The 17005-nt window shown below is 42.1% G+C and overlaps 1 protein-coding gene and 1 long non-coding RNA gene across 2 annotated transcripts in view; both read right to left on the bottom strand.

Annotated features, from left to right (window-relative positions):
• Positions 1-12778, bottom strand: part of BCAS4 (breast carcinoma amplified sequence 4) — a 51034-nt gene extending 38256 nt beyond the window's left edge. Inside the window, exons 1-2 of the mRNA XM_081917380.1 lie at positions 12418-12778; positions 4098-4169 (exon numbers count right to left, since the gene is read on the bottom strand). Of these exons, the coding sequence (XP_081773506.1) occupies positions 4098-4169; positions 12418-12612 (267 nt within the window). The 5' untranslated portion in view covers positions 12613-12778. The remainder of the gene's footprint in view (positions 1-4097; positions 4170-12417) is intronic.
• LOC309373254 lies at positions 7123-11040 on the bottom strand. Its single transcript, XR_014169906.1, has 3 exons — positions 10381-11040; positions 9533-9673; positions 7123-7254 (listed from the first exon to the last, which is right to left on the bottom strand). It is a non-coding gene; the product is annotated as an uncharacterized lncRNA (long non-coding RNA).
• Positions 12779-17005: the final 4227 nt, after the last annotated feature.

A 17005-nucleotide genomic window follows, 5' to 3' on the forward strand; every position in this document is an offset into this window, starting at 1 on the left:
GGTAGGTCCTCCTAACTATCCCAATTGGTATTGGGTGGGTGGGTGAGAAGAGAGAGTGCAGGGTTCTGTGTTTATCAGGGAAACAACCAGTATGAAGAAGTTGCCACTGCTACATGAGGGAGAATGCCTTTGATTTTTTTTTTTATAAAGAGGAGCCGATCTGTCACTTCCAAATACTTTTAGAAAAAACATCCCTTGGTATTTTTGTTTCTTCTTGCCCACATTATTTTTGTCGCACTGATCTGACACAGGATGAGAGAAGGCAGTAAAGTTTTTGTGTGTGCTGGTGTGTGTGTCTGCCTGTCTTGAGACAGAATGACGGTTCTATTTTCCCTTTCCTCTTTTATGTCTACATATTTCCCGCAGTGAGCCTCAAGCTTGCACACACTGCCCTTCCCAGCCAGCATGGCTGCAACAATTACTCTGGACATTTTCACTTCTGTTTTAGACCAACCAGTTTGCTGTGACATTCACACTCAAGCAAACTGTAGTACAGTGGAACCTCGGGTTACGTATCGTCCTCCTTACGAATGTTTCGGGTAACGAGCTCCACTAACCCAGAAGTAGATGTCCCTATTTGCAAACTTTGCCCCAGGAAGTTGCGTGCCAGCGACGCAGCAGCAGCAGGAGGCCCCATTAGCAAAAGCACGTCTCATGTTAAGAATGGTTTCGGCTTAAGAATGGACCTCCGGAACGAATTAAGTTCGTAACCAGAGGTACTACTGTAGTCTTAATTACGGTTGGTGGAAACAAGTCAACTTCAAAAACACAAGACTGGCTCACATGTAACACTAAAAGAGCCTTCACAGATCCAGCGGCCTCCTGACGTTTTGGTCTACAACTCCCAGTTGGTGAACCCTATGCCGAACCATCAGGAGGGAACAAAAAAAAACGAAAGCGAAGATGTAGAGATCCCAAAACATGACTGATGGATGACCAGATGGGCTTAGGTATAAAACAACCTAGTGTGCCATTCTATATCTAAACCCTTCTGCTTCGTAGATTAAATGAAATAAGTCTCACCAGGTTTACTATGTTCAGCAAATCTAGCTTCCCTGGGCTAGAAATCATTACATCAGTAGGCTGTTTTTTAAAACCCTCAAAACATGAGACTTTACTGATTAGTTCTGTTTCACACACCCTGCTGATCAAGGCTCTCACATCTACAAATACGTGAATTTGATAAAAATGTATGGCCGTGTAAAGAAAATCTGATGTCATACATGTCTAATGTGATGGATCTCATTTTATATATTTATATAACCAGCACTCTCAGTTCAGCCACATCTTTGCCCAAAGATTGTTTGAAGTTAGGATTCTCATAAATCATAGGAACCAACAAATTTATGCAAATATATAAAGAATAATTGAGCCCAATAACTGTAACAACTAAACATACCCAGAGAAGCAGGATACCGAAAGCAGTGAAACAAATTAATGTAGAATGTTTTATTGACTCACTAATTAAAACGATGCATCCATTTCTTCATGACAACAAACAGAAGACTATAAATTCCTTGGTTTGTTTTTATGTGCAAAAATTGGAATGAATCTGAAAGATGACATGAAATTTTATTGGATACTATTTCATACACTGCTGAAAGGAAGCTGCCACTACAGGTATTTAGCACTGCCAAGCACAAATTCAGCAGACTAAGCACAATGCTTTGATGCTGCCATAGCAGGTCAATAATTTGTACACAGCCTAATTATTCATACTTCAGATTCTCTAAAAATGTTTTCATGGGTAAAGCAAAGATGAAGCAAGCAAACAAACCCCCATTGAGGAAAGGGTTTTTTTTGGAGGGGGAACCCCAGGGAGCACTCAGTTTATTGAACCAACTTAAGTGATTTTTGAAAGTTTTAAATAGCTGAAATGCCAATAAAATGAAGTGTACCTCAAAACTCAGTACAGTATAGGCAAAAGTTTCTGTTAAACTTTCCCTATAGGGAAAATGAAAAAAGAAGTGGCTATTCCTTCAGTGGCCCTGAAACTTGCAAAAATATTACAGAGCCACAAACTCTAACCATTTTGTTTGAACAGTTCCAAGCTTGAAACTTAAAGCACTATAATAAGATTGATCAGAATAAACCTTTGGCCACTTGCAGAGCTGAATCAATTTTCCGCATTCATTGAAATATTAAATCAGTAACAGGGGAGTAAGCAACATTGCCCCTGTTCCAGCTATTATGAGCAACATAACTTTAAAGTCCCAAGAATAGTGGTTTGCGTAATTCCAAGCACTGGTAATTACCTTTAAAGGCTTGGGACCTGGATAATGCTTTCACCTACATCAACCAGCCTATACACTAAAATCTTCCCCAAAGGCCTTCCTCTAGGTGCTGCCGCCACCATTTGAAGCAAATGGGAGAGGGCCCTTTTGGTTGTGACGAGTCGCTTGCAGAGCCCTCTCCCTACGGAGGTTTGCCTGGCAAGACTGCAGATGTCGTTTAGATTCCCAGGCTTTTAACCTCCACTGTAATTTTCTATTGCTGCAATAGTCGGTGTTGCCTTCTGCTGTTTTTGCTTGTTACTGTTAAGCAAAATTTTGAAATGAAGGCAGTGTAAAAATGCTATCTGCATGTGATAGTGTTGGAAACAATGGCAAAACTACACTGGAAACCAAAAATCAGATTTAAAAAGAAGCAGGATTTTAATTTACTCACCTATGGAGAGTTGTTTTGTTTCTTCAAATCACACAACTGTTTTCCATCTTATGTAAACATTTAGGCTAGTATCACAACCCTATCCATGATTACTCAAAAGTATCCTCCTTTCAATTCAGTGAGGCTTACTTCCAGGTAAGTGGGAAATAAGGATTTTGTGAGCTGCAACTGTCACAGGGAATTTAGAAGTGGCAGAAGCCAGATAGCAATAGAAGGCTAACTTACTGTTTCAACATACAGTGGTACCTCTGGTTACGTACTTAATTTCTTCTGGAAGTCCATTCTTAACCTGAAACCATTCTTAACCTGAGGTACCACTTTAGCCAATGGGGCTTCCCACTGCTGCCGGGCCGCCACGCAATTTCTGTTCTCATCCTGAGGTAAAGTTCTTAACCCGAGGTACTACTTCCAGGTTAGCGGAGTCTGTAACCCGAAGTGTTTGTAACCCGAGGTACCACTGTACTAATTATGTTACAAAAATATTTGATGTCTTTCTTGGGAAGAGCTGCTGCAGCACTGCTGCTTTGGGTGGGTTCGAGACATGTCATAATTTTCTTCATTTGCACTTGCCTAACTAATTCCTACTAAAAAGGGGCCAAGTTGGGCTGCTGTGACAACATACAGCAATTCCACTTCTCCTAAGCATTTCCAGTCGCATATACAGCAGTGGTGAGGAAAGATGCTGATAGCATTCTTATCAATCGCAGCTTATCACTATTTTGTTGCCTCAAATGAGTTTGCACCTTGTGGCAACCAGATGACTGCATCATTATCAAAGCTATTATTCCGCCACCCCACCCCAAGTCTTAAACCATCAACTGGGGGGACGCCAATCATCGTGACAGGTCAGCATGGAACCTCCTGAGAAATGTGCTTTGCGACCCCACCAAATAATAAGGGCAGCAGTGCTAACAAGCAACTTTTCCCAAAATGACCTTTGGGTACCTGTTGTACTGAATGCCACCGGACTTTAACCTCTCTGGAAATCTAGAAGAGGGAACATACAGAATGCGTGTGTGTGTGTGTGTGGAGATGAACCTGTCAGAGTGCTTAAACAACAAAGGCCAGAGAGGCATGGGGATGATCTAGGTTCCTCGATGTGTGTGTGTGTGTGTTGTAAGGAGCACATTAAATTTACAAGCGGAGAGCACTAGTCTAGGCCCTTAAATATTAGTGCGCCAGAGTGCCACCTTGTGGCTAAACCATCACTGTAATAAAAAACCATTTCAGGGAAGGTTGTAATCAAGATGGCTGCCTCGGGAAAAGAGAGAGAGAGCGTGTTCCCTCCCTCCCGTCACCACAGCTGCCTGCTGCCTTGCCTGAGCTGCCTGCATGGCTTCTGAAACACTCACAAGATGGCCTCCACAGGAGCCAAACAGAGACAACAGTTACAGTGTTCAAGGTCTACAGAGGTGGAGCTAGGTACATACCAGATCAGTCATGCCACAGAACTCATCCAGTCTTATTAACATCTCTTCTATAGACTCCTCTATTTCTTTCACCTGGAAACAAACAAACAATCTTAAGGAAGTTGCATCTATGAAAGAGCAAGGCGATCGCCTTCCAAGAATAGACATTCGCACGGTCTGCATTTCAATAAAGTTCAGCAATGCCACTCAGTTATTAAAAATAAACGCTGGTAATCAAATAAAATAATCATTTGCCATTTAGCAATTAAGTGTCATGCACAGGCATGCAGGCACAAAATCAAGGTTTTTCAAGAAATAGGCTACATTTTCAAAACGGATCGCCTCTGAAGTTTCAAGACTACCCATGGCAATTCTCAAGCATACGATACCTTCAAATTTTGAGTATTTCATGCTTGGACAGTCTGCACACATTATAGTTGGTACGTTGCTGAGACATAGGTCTACTGTCCGAGCACAGATCAATTTTTAAAAATGGAAATCACATTTAAGTTGATGATGCTAATTGTTAAAGAACCCAAATTATTTCTCCATTTTACAGCGATCACTCTTGAGAGCAATTTTAGACAAATACAAATCTTTGTTGAGCTTTTAAACTTGGATGTTCACTTCTTTCAGAGTGGGATTTCCAAGGAAGTATTTCTATTGTATAATTAGCAAAAGCACCAAAAACTCTTGGGATAGCATGTTGTAGAAAGGAAAAGAAGTGAGAGGAGGTTTGGCCACTTGCAACATCTACCTTCTCTCTTTTGTGCTGATGGAAGTTTAGAACTTCTGTGTATACTTATAGAATGGTGACATTTTCTCTAAATTTGTTGTTTGGAAGACAATTTTAGAGTTAACAGTCTCAGCAGCCAATCATTCACACTTGGAAAAGTTTGACCACGTTAAAAACTGAACAGGTTACTTAGGGTCTTGAAGTGAACACAGTCATACCTCGGGGGTTGAAGTTGCTTCAGGTTGAGCGTTTTCGGGTTGCGCTCAGCGGCGACCTGGAAGTAACGGAACGCATTACTTCCCGGTTTCGCTGCTTGCGCATGCGCAGACGGTCAAAATGACATCACGCGCATGCGCAGAAGCAGACACGGGTTGCGTTTGCTTCAGGAAGCGAACGGGGCTCCGCAACGGATCCCGTTCGTATCCAGAGGTACCACTGTATAAAGAGAGAATTCTGGTGAAAACTAGTTTTCTCTACCCACCTCTGGACCATCTTAGGACTGGTGTAGACAACCTGGGATAAAACCTCAGATTTATAGCCCACCCCACTCAGGGTCGGCAAGTAAACCAAAACGTAATGAAAATAAAGGAAAACAATTATTCATAAATAATATGGCCTGAGTCTTAACCATAGTTGACCAAGGCTAGTAGCTTTGTCACAAACTGCCCTCATGCCAGCATAGGTACCTTGCATTAACCGTGGTTCATGCTAACTGAGGTTACTGTGTTAACCATAGTTCCAAAATCGTATTAAGATGCACACTGACTGCCTAATAGCTTCCAAGCCAAGTTCAAAGATTTGCTGCTGACATATCAAGCCCTAAACAAGCTGGGACCAGTTTAGCAAACTTTCTGCCCCAGTACGGACTAAGAGTGGTATCCAACTAACCTGTTCCACCAGTGCAAGGATTTAATACAGAATAAGTGAATTAGGGTTGCCCACTGTTCAAGATCAAAACCCTCTTTGTAATTTCATATAGCGGTTTTGCCACAGAGGTATTACCCCTTGGGATAAAAACACAATAGTTATAGTATGGGGATGAAAAACTATAAGACTGAAGGGATTTGATGGAAAAAAATTCAGTTCCAAAACGTTGCCATCAATGTGACATTGCAGGCTTGTCTTTAAATGTGTAGGCAACACCTATCATAGCACCTTAACCATCTAGTAAACCAATAGCTTTATCTTAAAACAACGAAACAAAAAATATTCATAGGGAATTCTTTGAAGAAGGTACTTCCTATAATGTCTCTGTGCAAGTATTCAAATAAATATTTTGATTATTTCTATATCACCAAACATTAAAAGAAACCAATATGGGCAGTGAACAATATAAAATGATTAATAAGATTACATCAAGAACTCAATAAATCAGAAGAATAACTCAATTTAACTGGATCACCTCTTAAGGAAAGCATGGGCAAACAAATATGTTTTAGGTAGGCACCTAAACGCCCTGTGGGTTAAACCACAGAGCCTAGGACTTGCCGATCAGGTCGGCGGTTCGAATCCCTGTGATGGGGTGAGCTCCCGTTGCTCGGTCCCTGCTCCTGCCAACCTAGCAGTTCGAAAGCACGTCAAAGTGCAAGTAGATAAATAGGTACCGCTCCGGCGGGAAGGTAAACGGCGTTTCTGTGCGCTGCTCTGGTTCGCCAGAATGGCTTAGTCATGCTGGCCACATGACCCGGAAGCTGTACGCCGGCTCCCTCGGCCAATAAAGCGAGATAAGCGCCGCAACCTCAGAGTCGGTCACGACTGGACCTAATGGTCAGGGGTCCCTTTACCTTTACCTAAACGTCAATACTGAGGCACCTGACTACTATTCACTGGGAGCAAATTCCAAACAGCAGGCGACACAACACTAAAAGCCATTTTTGTGTGGACTTAAGAGCATGCAGCACGTCTTAAGAGCATTTATTTCAAAGATCCAAGTGACCAGACAGAGGTATATAAATCATGGCAATCCCAATTTGCTTGGGTCTTTATTTGCTAAGAGGAAGACCTTAGACTTGGCCCGCTAGCTTATTGACAAGTCAGTGCTGTTTTCTCAGCAGTGGTGTTACATGTTGTTGAAAGGACTCCTCCTTGAACAACTTCGCTGCACCAGCTGCAGCTTCCATCCAACTTAAAGGAAAGGTGCATATAGAGTGCACTGCTGTAATTTAATGGTTGCTGACCTTCTCAGGCATATGGGCACATTTCTGAAAATGTATTCTGGATACCAAACATAAAATGGCTACGATGCAGTGAGACACAGCACAAAGTAGCTGCCGCATCCAAAGGCGCAGTAAAAGAGACATGGCAACACAATTCTGCAAATATGGAAAACTTTAATTTAAAAACTGCTTGCAACATGTAAATAGCCAAACACATTCTTAAAATCTCCTTTTCCAAGCATTATTCAGTCTTATCTGTTGCTGGTGAGGTGTTGAATATTTAAAGCTAGAAGAATATAAATAAAACGTGTTTCAAAATTATTCTTGAACTCGGTTATTCAATGAATATAAATACATGTACCATCTATCACAAATGAAAAGATTTATTTAATTCCGGCTGGCTAGTAATCATGCTATTTTTATTATTTAAATAATTTTTATTCCACTCCTCAGCCAGAAAAGGCTCCCAGAGTGGCCATACAGGTCGCTAAAAAGAAAAGGAATAAAACACAGAACCTCACCCCAGTCTTAGAATCTGGAAAGGCATGGCATGGCACAAAAGGAAAATAAATTGGGAGGGAGGAGGAAATGATCAAATGCACATAGAAGTTATTCATTACAAAAGTATGAACACACAGAATAGAAGAGAGTAACTGATGAGAGACAACACACCAGAGTTGTGGTTGGAAAACACTGCCCCAGCCTTGCTGACTGTATAGACTATGCTGCCTTTTACTGGTGACAAGCTTTTGAAAAGCACAGAATGCCACTTCAAGGAAGAATAAAAACAGAAAGAGTTGTAAGCCAAGGAACAGACTTACTACTCTCACAAACTGGGACCACACCCATTTTATATTATTCTGTCATCAATGCAAAGGGAGGGGGGGTGGAGATCTTGCAAGTACTCAAAATGTGCAAGTACTGTAGGTACTTTGGCATTGCTCATTTAGTCCCATAAACAAAAACTCATCTCAAACAGAAGAGAATCAGAAAACAACAGCAGCAGGTTGCATTAATGTTTTAGCTTGTGCCAGCAGCTTGTTTGCTAAATTATAATAAAATAAAATAAAATAAAATAAAATAAAATAAAATAATAATATAATATAATATTATAATATACCAATACTATCATACCATTGCTAAAGCCTATACAGGTACTTACTACATTATTTCACCACTTCCTGACATTAACAGAGAGCAAGTATATTTTTGCAAGCATGAGGTTCAACTACATGATATGTCAGTTACTTCTAGTGCTTATAGAGTCTATGAAAAAGAACACCAGAATGTACATATAGGAAACAAAACAATGGTTAAACCACAGCAAAATGAATACTGAGGTCCATAGCTCAGTGGTAGAGCCCCCTGCATTGCAAGCAGAAGGTCACTGCTTCAATCCCAGCATCTCCAGGTAAAACAGGAAAAGACTCCTACCTAAAATCCTAGAGAGCTGCTGCCAGTCAGTGTAGACAATATTGAGCTAGGCAAACAAACAGTCAGACTCAGTATGAGGCAGCTTCCTATGTTCCTAATGCAAGTTCATAGCGTTTTACCCATGGCAATGTCTAAGTCAAAAGCAAGGAGTATGTGATGTTTCTTTTAGCTTCCATTTTAGCAAAGTTTATTGAAAAGCTGGAACCTTGGTATTTTTAGATTAAAATCCAAGGAGTATAATCTACATCAAATCCATTGCAGGAAACCTATAGCTTCACATCTGGAGAATCTTGAGATCCAATCATATAATGAGATTGGTTCCTATGGAAACATGCCGAGTTACATGTTTCAATACTTTTACCGTAGGATTTTGTGTATCCTTCCTGTCTGAGAGTTGGATTAAAAAAAGGAACACTATTTAATCATTAAGGAGACTCTGCACACATAATATTTTAACATCCTTAGCATCGTTCTGTACGTTGCCTTGAGCAGTATTAGACATATGACGTACACATACAGTCATACCTCGGGAGTCAAACGGAATCTGTTCCAGAAGTCCGTTCAACTTCCAAAACGTTTGGAAACCAAAGCACTGCTTCTGATTGGCTGCAGGAAGCTTCTGTCAGACGTTCGGGCTTCCAAAAATAGTTCACAAATTGGAACACTCACTCCCAGGTTTGCGGCGTTTGGGAGCCTAAACTTTCGAGAACTAAGCTGTTTAAAAACCAAGGTATGACTGTACGTATATTAAACAACATTTCAGGGGCAGAACAGAAATTGTACACAATTCAAAAATTAGTAACTGTGCACAGTTCTGTGCCAAGTGACACATTTCAGTCACATAAGACCCAAAACAGTAGCACAAAGGGCTTTAGCATCTATATATGGGCTCCACACGAACCCTGCAATTCCCCCAACTGGAGGAGGTCAAAGGAACATTTGTATCACATTCAATTCAGGCAGAACCAAGGTGCATTTAGACTTTTTTAACCAAGATAGATCTGTACGCTCTGTAGTTAGTAGCCATGGTACTGGAATGATATGGATTCACTTGGTCACTTCAGAGTAAAAAAAAAAGCAAGGTCTAAAAGGCACAAGTAAACCAACACAGTTTCAGCTGTACAACTTACATTACTCTTAGCACTGCAGCCACCATGGAATGAACCCTTAAGATACAATGAGAAGGCGGGGGGGGGGGGGCAGCATGGACCTCAACACAGCCTTCATCATATTCTCTCCCTAGGCCAGTCTGGGCACATTCAACAATACTGCTGCAAATCACAAAAACAGGAAAGGAACGCTGAGCCTGCAGCTCATTCATTCATCTTTCTCCTAGTGACTCTGAAGATTTGTATTTGTCAAAGTACATTAAACACACAAAACATTTTCAGACATCTGCATGTGGTTATTTAACGTGAATCTGCTAAAATATGTATTAAAAATGACTATTAGGTGACAGACAAATTAACATATCTATTCTACAGCAATACGAAAGACAAATGAACACACACAAAAACACAATAAACAAACAACGAACACCGGATCTTTTGCAAAGCTTCAAAGCTAATGGATTTCTCTTTCCCCTTCTAATTTTTTTGCTGTATTCTTTTTATTCTTATTCTTATTCCTTATGTATGGTTTAATAGATCTGGGGTGGCTAAGCTACAGCCCCCCAGACACTGCTGAACTGCAACTTCTGTCATCGCTGGACACTGGCCTATTGCAGTTTGAACCCCTTCAGATATACTGTGCAGATGTGCTCTAGCAGCAGCACCATCTGCAACAGCAATTTGCTGCAGTTGCTCCCCCCAAGGAGTGATTGCTACTGTTGATTTACCTCTTCTTGCCCCATATCACAGATAAACCAAGGGTAGCACTGCCAACGCCTGGGCACTGCTCTTTGTGGTGTCTGTCCCCACCTAGTTCTCTAACTGTAGCAGATGGAACACCAACACAGAAAGGAATCAGGGTGTATTACCTGTGACAGTGCAACTTTGGTATTTTCTCAACTCCACTGACAGATACCTCCTGCTCTTGAACTGTTTCTATTCCAACTTGTCCTTATAAGACCTGCTATTTAATTTAAATAACTGGTACCTGAGTTTGCTTTTTTCATCTTTCCTCCCTGTCCCTTTTCCTTTTATGTCATGTCTTTAAAACTATTAAGAATAAGAACAGGGGTCGTCCTGTTTTAAATGACTGCATATAAGCCACTTTGGGAGCCTTCTGGAAGTTACATTCTAAATAAATAAATAAAACCTTTTTTTATAGTGCAACTATGCACATGCTGACACAGAAGCAAGTCTGGGTGCATACAGCAGCATACTTTGCATGCAGGTCCAAATTTCCATTCCTGGCATCTATATACATCTTATACTGTACTCTGTATAAGGCAGCTTCTTGTATTATTTCTAGATAAACGGGCACAGCGCTGTAACCTTAGGATATAAAATTAATTTTTATAACATTTACTGACATCTACAAGCAGTTGTGTCTGTGCGTATGGAATTCTTTAGCTTTCCTATGCTTCAACAAACACTGAAGGGAAGGTGGCTAACTGTTAGCTTTAGTGGTGATCATAGCTTTTTAAAAAAAAGAAAATGTGTTTATGTTTTACTAAGTACTGTAGTTTGTTTGTTTGTTTGTTTGTTTGACTGCATTGAGGCTTTCTCTGAATTTCAGCCACCCAGACAACTCAGCTTAGTTTGATTTTAAAAAGATAAAGGCTGCCTTCACCAATCACACATGCTCCCAGTTTATTTATCTGCTCTTCTAAGAATAGGAGTGTCAAATAAGTTTGTGTATAGCAGAACTTCTTTGCTTGATAATGCTAACTAACCATTCCTCAATTATTTTCCAGGTTGCATTCATGTATTAAGTCAGACCATCAGAAAGCCAACTAGCTCAAGTTAATTAGTTTGGCTCCACACAGAATTGCTTTTACAGAATTAAGACCGCCTTTCTGGACAGCTGCTATAAGAACAGGGTTTGTGAGAGGGTTTAAGACAGTTGTATAAAATGATGTTCCTTTATATAAAGATTCTTATTAAAAATCAGGAAAAGTTGTCCCATCAAGTGGGAGTTGAGTGTACTTATTTGTTTATTTATTTAATAACATCTTATATACTACTTGATTGTTGTAGAAGTAACCTCAAAGCAGCTGAAAAAAGATAGCACAATAAAATGATCACCTAAAATATTACAACCCTAATTAAAAACATACATAAATTTAATACCAGAATAGATTAAAATGAACTAAAACTAATACAAACTTTCTAAATATCTGCGTAGGCTTGTCTAAATAAGAATGTCTTCGGCAGGCACAAAGCAGATTACCGTTGCGGGACAAGGGAAATAATGCAACCTTGCCTATTTTCTCTATTTGCATTGGCTGCCAGGAAAATAAGACCCAAATTTGTGCCTCAACTCTGAATGGATCCCCACCTCCACGCCCACCCCCTGCTTCCTTTTGCTATGGCTTAGCTTAGAATTATAGAAAGGGATCCCAGGGTCATCTAGTCCAACCCCCTGCAATGCAGGAATCGCAACCAAAACCTCCCTGACAGAGGCCTCTGCATAAAAGCCTCCAAGGATGGAGAGTCCACCGCCTCTCGTGGGAGTCCATCCCAAATGGCTCTTACTGTTAGTTTAGTATTCCATTGTGTGTGTTTGTATCTAAATATATGTGTGTGTACACGTGTACACACACACACACACAAAATGATAGGATACTAAACGAAGCCTAGCATCCATCTATGTGTGTGTGAACGTATACACCCCCCCACAGACACGCGTCACCCCCCGCAGCGTGGCTTTCAAAGTCTCAATACGCCTCACACATCCGCCAGAGACCAACGAATCCAACCCCAACCCCCCCAAAAAATATTTTGGCGGGAACCCCACCCCCGCCGCCACGCCCACCTGTCCTTCCCACCACCGTAGCTAAGCAACGCTTCCCCCTCCCCCCTCCCTCCGCGAGCGACCCCTCAGCCGCGGCCGTTAACCGCGCACGCACCTCCTCGCGCCCCTCTCGCCCCGCCTCAGGGGCCAGGTAGAGGGCGAACTGCCGAGCCTCGCGCTCCGCTTCTTCCGCCGCCGCCTCCGCCCTCAGCTGGGGCTCCCCGCGGCCGCCTCCCTCCTCAGCTGAGGGGGATAAGGTCGACGACGAGGCCGAGGCTTCCTCCCGCTCCGAGGCCGCCGCGGCGCTCATGGCGGCTGGGCCCGGAGGCCGCGGGTAACGGCTTCTCCAGCCCCGGCTTAGGAATGCCGCCGCAGCCAAGCGCCGCCGGCCGGATCCGAAGCGGCTCCCTTTTTCCTGGGGCCGCGGGGCGAGCTCGGGGCGCCCCCTGGCGGCGGCGGCGCGGAAGTGCTGCTCCTCCCGCCCAAAGGGGGGGGGGGGAGAGGCGAGCGGCGGCGCCCCGCATCGCCCTCGATTTTGCCTCTCGCAGGGGTGGGGAACCTGTGTCTCTCCAGTTGCCGTTGGAAGACGGCTCCCGTCGGGGCCAGGGTGAAGCAGCCACCTCGGCGGAGGAAGCACAGGATCGCAGACTCGGAAGGGACACCGAGTGTCATCTAGTCCAACCCCCTGCGATGCAAGAATCTTTTGTGCAATGTTGGGCTCGAACCCGCGACCCTGAGATTAAGAGTCTCACGCTCTACCCAACTGAGCTGACCCAAGGCAGCGCCTGGCAGGGAACTGTCCACACAGATATTGCACCACCAGCACACAAGCTAAGGGGGTAAGGGATGCTGTGGCAGGGCAGAGCAGCACTCCCTCTTTCGCATCAAGCAGTAATTACCTAACCCATGCAATAACCAATAGCTCAAAATATGGAAAGATCATTTGACAAAATTAGACCATTGCAGTTGAGCAGTCAGAATGCACTGCCTTCCTTCTCTATAAAGGGACCCTTGACCATTAGGTCCAGTTGTGGCCGACTCTGGGGTTGCGGCGCTCATCTCGCTTTATTGGCCGAGGGAGCCGGCGTACAGCTTCCGGGTCATGTGGCCAGCATGACTAAGCCGCTTCTGGCAAACCAGAGCAGTGCACAGAAACGCCGTTTACCTTCCCGCCGGAGCGGTACCTATTTATCTACTTGCACTTTGACGTACTTTCGAACTGCTAGGTTGGCAGGAACTGGGACCGAACAATGGGAGCTCACCCCATCACAGGGATTCGAACTGCTGACCTTCTGATCGGCAAGTCCTAGGCTCCGTGGTTTAAGCCACAACGCCACCCGTGTCCCTCCCTCTTTATATCATTGCACAAATGTCTGGCTGTTGACCAATTACAATGCAATCTTTAAATGCGTGGCTATTCAGGCATAAGCTCTGCCAAGTTTGAAGGGACTTCCGGGGAAGTGTACTTAGGTTGTTTGGTGTTATGTTGTAGAGACTGCCTATTTTGGTGAGAACAAAAATGAACATTTTTTGAAATATTTCAAATATTTTCTGTGGGTATAGTAACTGTACACCTGATTATCTGCTCCTTTGTTCATTTAACTGTTGCGTTTGTATGCTACCTTTCTGCCAAGACACCTTGGGGTAGTTAAGAATTTGAAATATTAAAATAAACAATGAAAAACTCTTTTCAGGTGATGGAGGATACTTTCAGGTGTTTATTATGGGATGGGTTACATTTCCTGCCTCCCACCCCATTCTGTTTGTTCTAGAGTTCTTGGATTTGTTTGTTTGTTTAACCCAACAGCTTTTTGTTGTGTTCCTTTGGTAGCTGCAAGACAGACAAGAACACAGCAGGTGGAGCTTTCCCTTCTCCAATATACAGTGATGGGGAAGCTGTAACTGCTGTAGAGAAGAATAAGAATGCAGCCTTTACATGCAGCATGATGCTTTGCATGCTTGCTCAGAGATTGCCCACGGAGTTCAGTGAAACTTACTTCCAAATATTTGGAAACAGGATTACAACCTAAATGATATGTGTCAGTATTTAAAGGCAGAAGCCTATGTGCACTGAAACAGTAGACACAACCTGAACAACAGGCAAACACAACTGGCCAAATGCAAAAATGTCCCTTTATGCAGATAGCAGACACTGAAAGTCTTAAGGAGCATGAAGGCATTCCCAGAAAAAAATTTACACACTCCAACATCAACCATGCTTGCCCTAGTCTAGGACCAGCAGCAAGATTCTTTACATAATGGATATGGGTGGAGACTTGTTCATAGAACAGGCATAATTTACACTGACCTGTCACCAAAAGAAATTACACACAATAGACATTAAGACTTAGCCCCACTCATTTTATAAATTTTTTGCTGACCTGTTCAGATAGTGAATATGTATATGTCTCTGTCTGGACATACAGTGATATGTATATTATTTTAGCAAAATAAATAAATACTTTAAAAAATATTGAGATGTGCCTCTATATTTGTCTGCTGGACTTATATATATATCTTAGGCACAATTTTGTAGCCTTTAGTGGAACCTGAGATTATTACTGTACTTCCACCTTTTGTTCCTCTTTTTTTGCACTAGATATGCCCTAACCTAATTAAATCTGTTTAACAATGTTTCATCTTCAGTTATTACAGGCTGAAGATTTTCACAGTGCACAGCAACATCATTTTCTCTGTCTGTGGTTTTGTTCTATTTTTCATCCTATCTGATGAAGGATGATGATCAACTGTAATTTTTGCCCATTTCTTTGTAACATTTTTGTTGGACCTGTTAAAGGTATAAAAGTAACCTACTGTTACTTTTTGGATTCTACCCTCCACTCCAAATGGTCCAACATGGCAGCATGCTATGTTATACCTTTAGGTTGTTGCACCTTTCCTGGAATCTGAATTCATTTTCTGAAAGGGCAATTTCTTTCTCTCTCAATTCTTTGACTGATGTTTGAAAGCAAAGATTACTGGCAATGTTCACTCATGTCAGTAACATGCTCACCATCTGCAAGAGGAGGAAGATCTGGCTGTTTCCTTATAGCTTGGTCTAACAAATTACTTACTGGGTATTAAGAAATAATTGGGCATCACAAGGGAGACATCTTATGATAAGATTTAAACTGCTTTACTTCAAAGTGATTACATTCTCAGGACTTAACCAAGTTGGCACGTTACCTTGCAGAACCTCTTCAAAATGAGGGGGTACACAGAGTAACTTTCTCATAATCTATTATAGAATTCCCTAAAGTTTGACATTGCCAACATATTTTCACTGGCAGGCAAGATTTGTTTTAAAAAAGAGCCATCTAATCTTAAATACATGGGGTGGGTTTTTTAAAAAAAGAGAATCAAGGCTTAAATTTCTAATTAGCCCCTTACTCAAGGCACTGGAGGCTAAAATTTCTTAATTATCAGAACAGTTGAACAATGGAACCAATTACCTGGGGGAGGGTGTCTCCCATGCTGGGGTTCTTCGATCTTTGTATCCAATTTCCTACGATTTTCCAACTCCAAAGACTACCCAAAGTGAGTACATGTAAGCCCTAGCCTCTCCTTGTTTCTCCTGGGGAGTTAGGGGAGGAAAAACAGTAACCCATAAGGAAGAAAAGAGAATCTTGTTTCTCTCCCACATTAAATGAAATATTCATTTCATATTCCCGCTAGTATATGTTGATATTTCTCTCGTTTCTCAGCGATGCCATTCTGGCTGCAATGGAATCGCCCACCAACTGAGTTTGCTAATAAGAAGAGTCATATTGTGGTAAATATAAAAAATCTAGTGAATACTTCACTGGCATTTTTAGTAATCCTTAAGATGTTAGGTGGCTAATGGAAAATGTATAAAAAAATACACAGAATTTACTGGTACTGGTAATTTTGAAAGTCAGTAAGTGATGAAATTCCTCCCCATTTTCTCCATTTATTGGTGAAGGCAGTGGCGGATGCTGGCACCTCAAATTTCAGGGGCACCCTGTGCAACACCAAAATCTGCTCCAACAACTTGATACCAAGGCTGAAGAGCACCAGCCTAAAGCACTTGAAATAAATCTGCTGATGGTCAGATGAGTATTGGCATACCTATTGAAATAACATATTGGGCATTTTCTTGTGGATATGCAATGCCAGCCATCTTTTGTATGTCACTGCCAAAACAGATCTACCCTCACTATTATAGAACTATCCCTCCATTTCCTGATTTTCTGCAGCTATACATGTAACTTGATCCCCTCCCATCTGTACTCATCAAGCTAGACTTTGCACCCATTTCTTCATGCAATCTCTCTCTTTACCACCAGATGGCAACATTTTGGTGGCTACTATTGATGACAACATTAACAACAATCACATTCAGCAGCCATACAAATTGAATCAATACTTTTATAAGTAGTATGGAGGCATGGCAAAAAAAAAAGTATGCAGGGCCATCAAATTGGCATGCATGCAATTAAACGGCTGGGTTTCCCTGTAGTAAGCACAAGTACATAGGAATCCATAGGAAGTTGCCTTATTATATTAAGGCAGACCATTGGTCCATTTTGCTCAGCATTGCCCACTCTGCACATACTGGCAGTGGCTTTCCAAGGTTGCAGACAGGACTTCTACCCCCAACCCTACCTGGAGATGTCAGGAATTTAATCAGGGACCTACCACTGAACTACATCTGCTTCCCTAAAGGATCCTCTCTTAATCAC

This window comes from Podarcis melisellensis, assembly GCF_964234715.1.
Source record: "Podarcis melisellensis genome assembly, chromosome: 6".
NCBI classification, from domain to species: Eukaryota; Metazoa; Chordata; class Lepidosauria; order Squamata; family Lacertidae; genus Podarcis; species Podarcis melisellensis.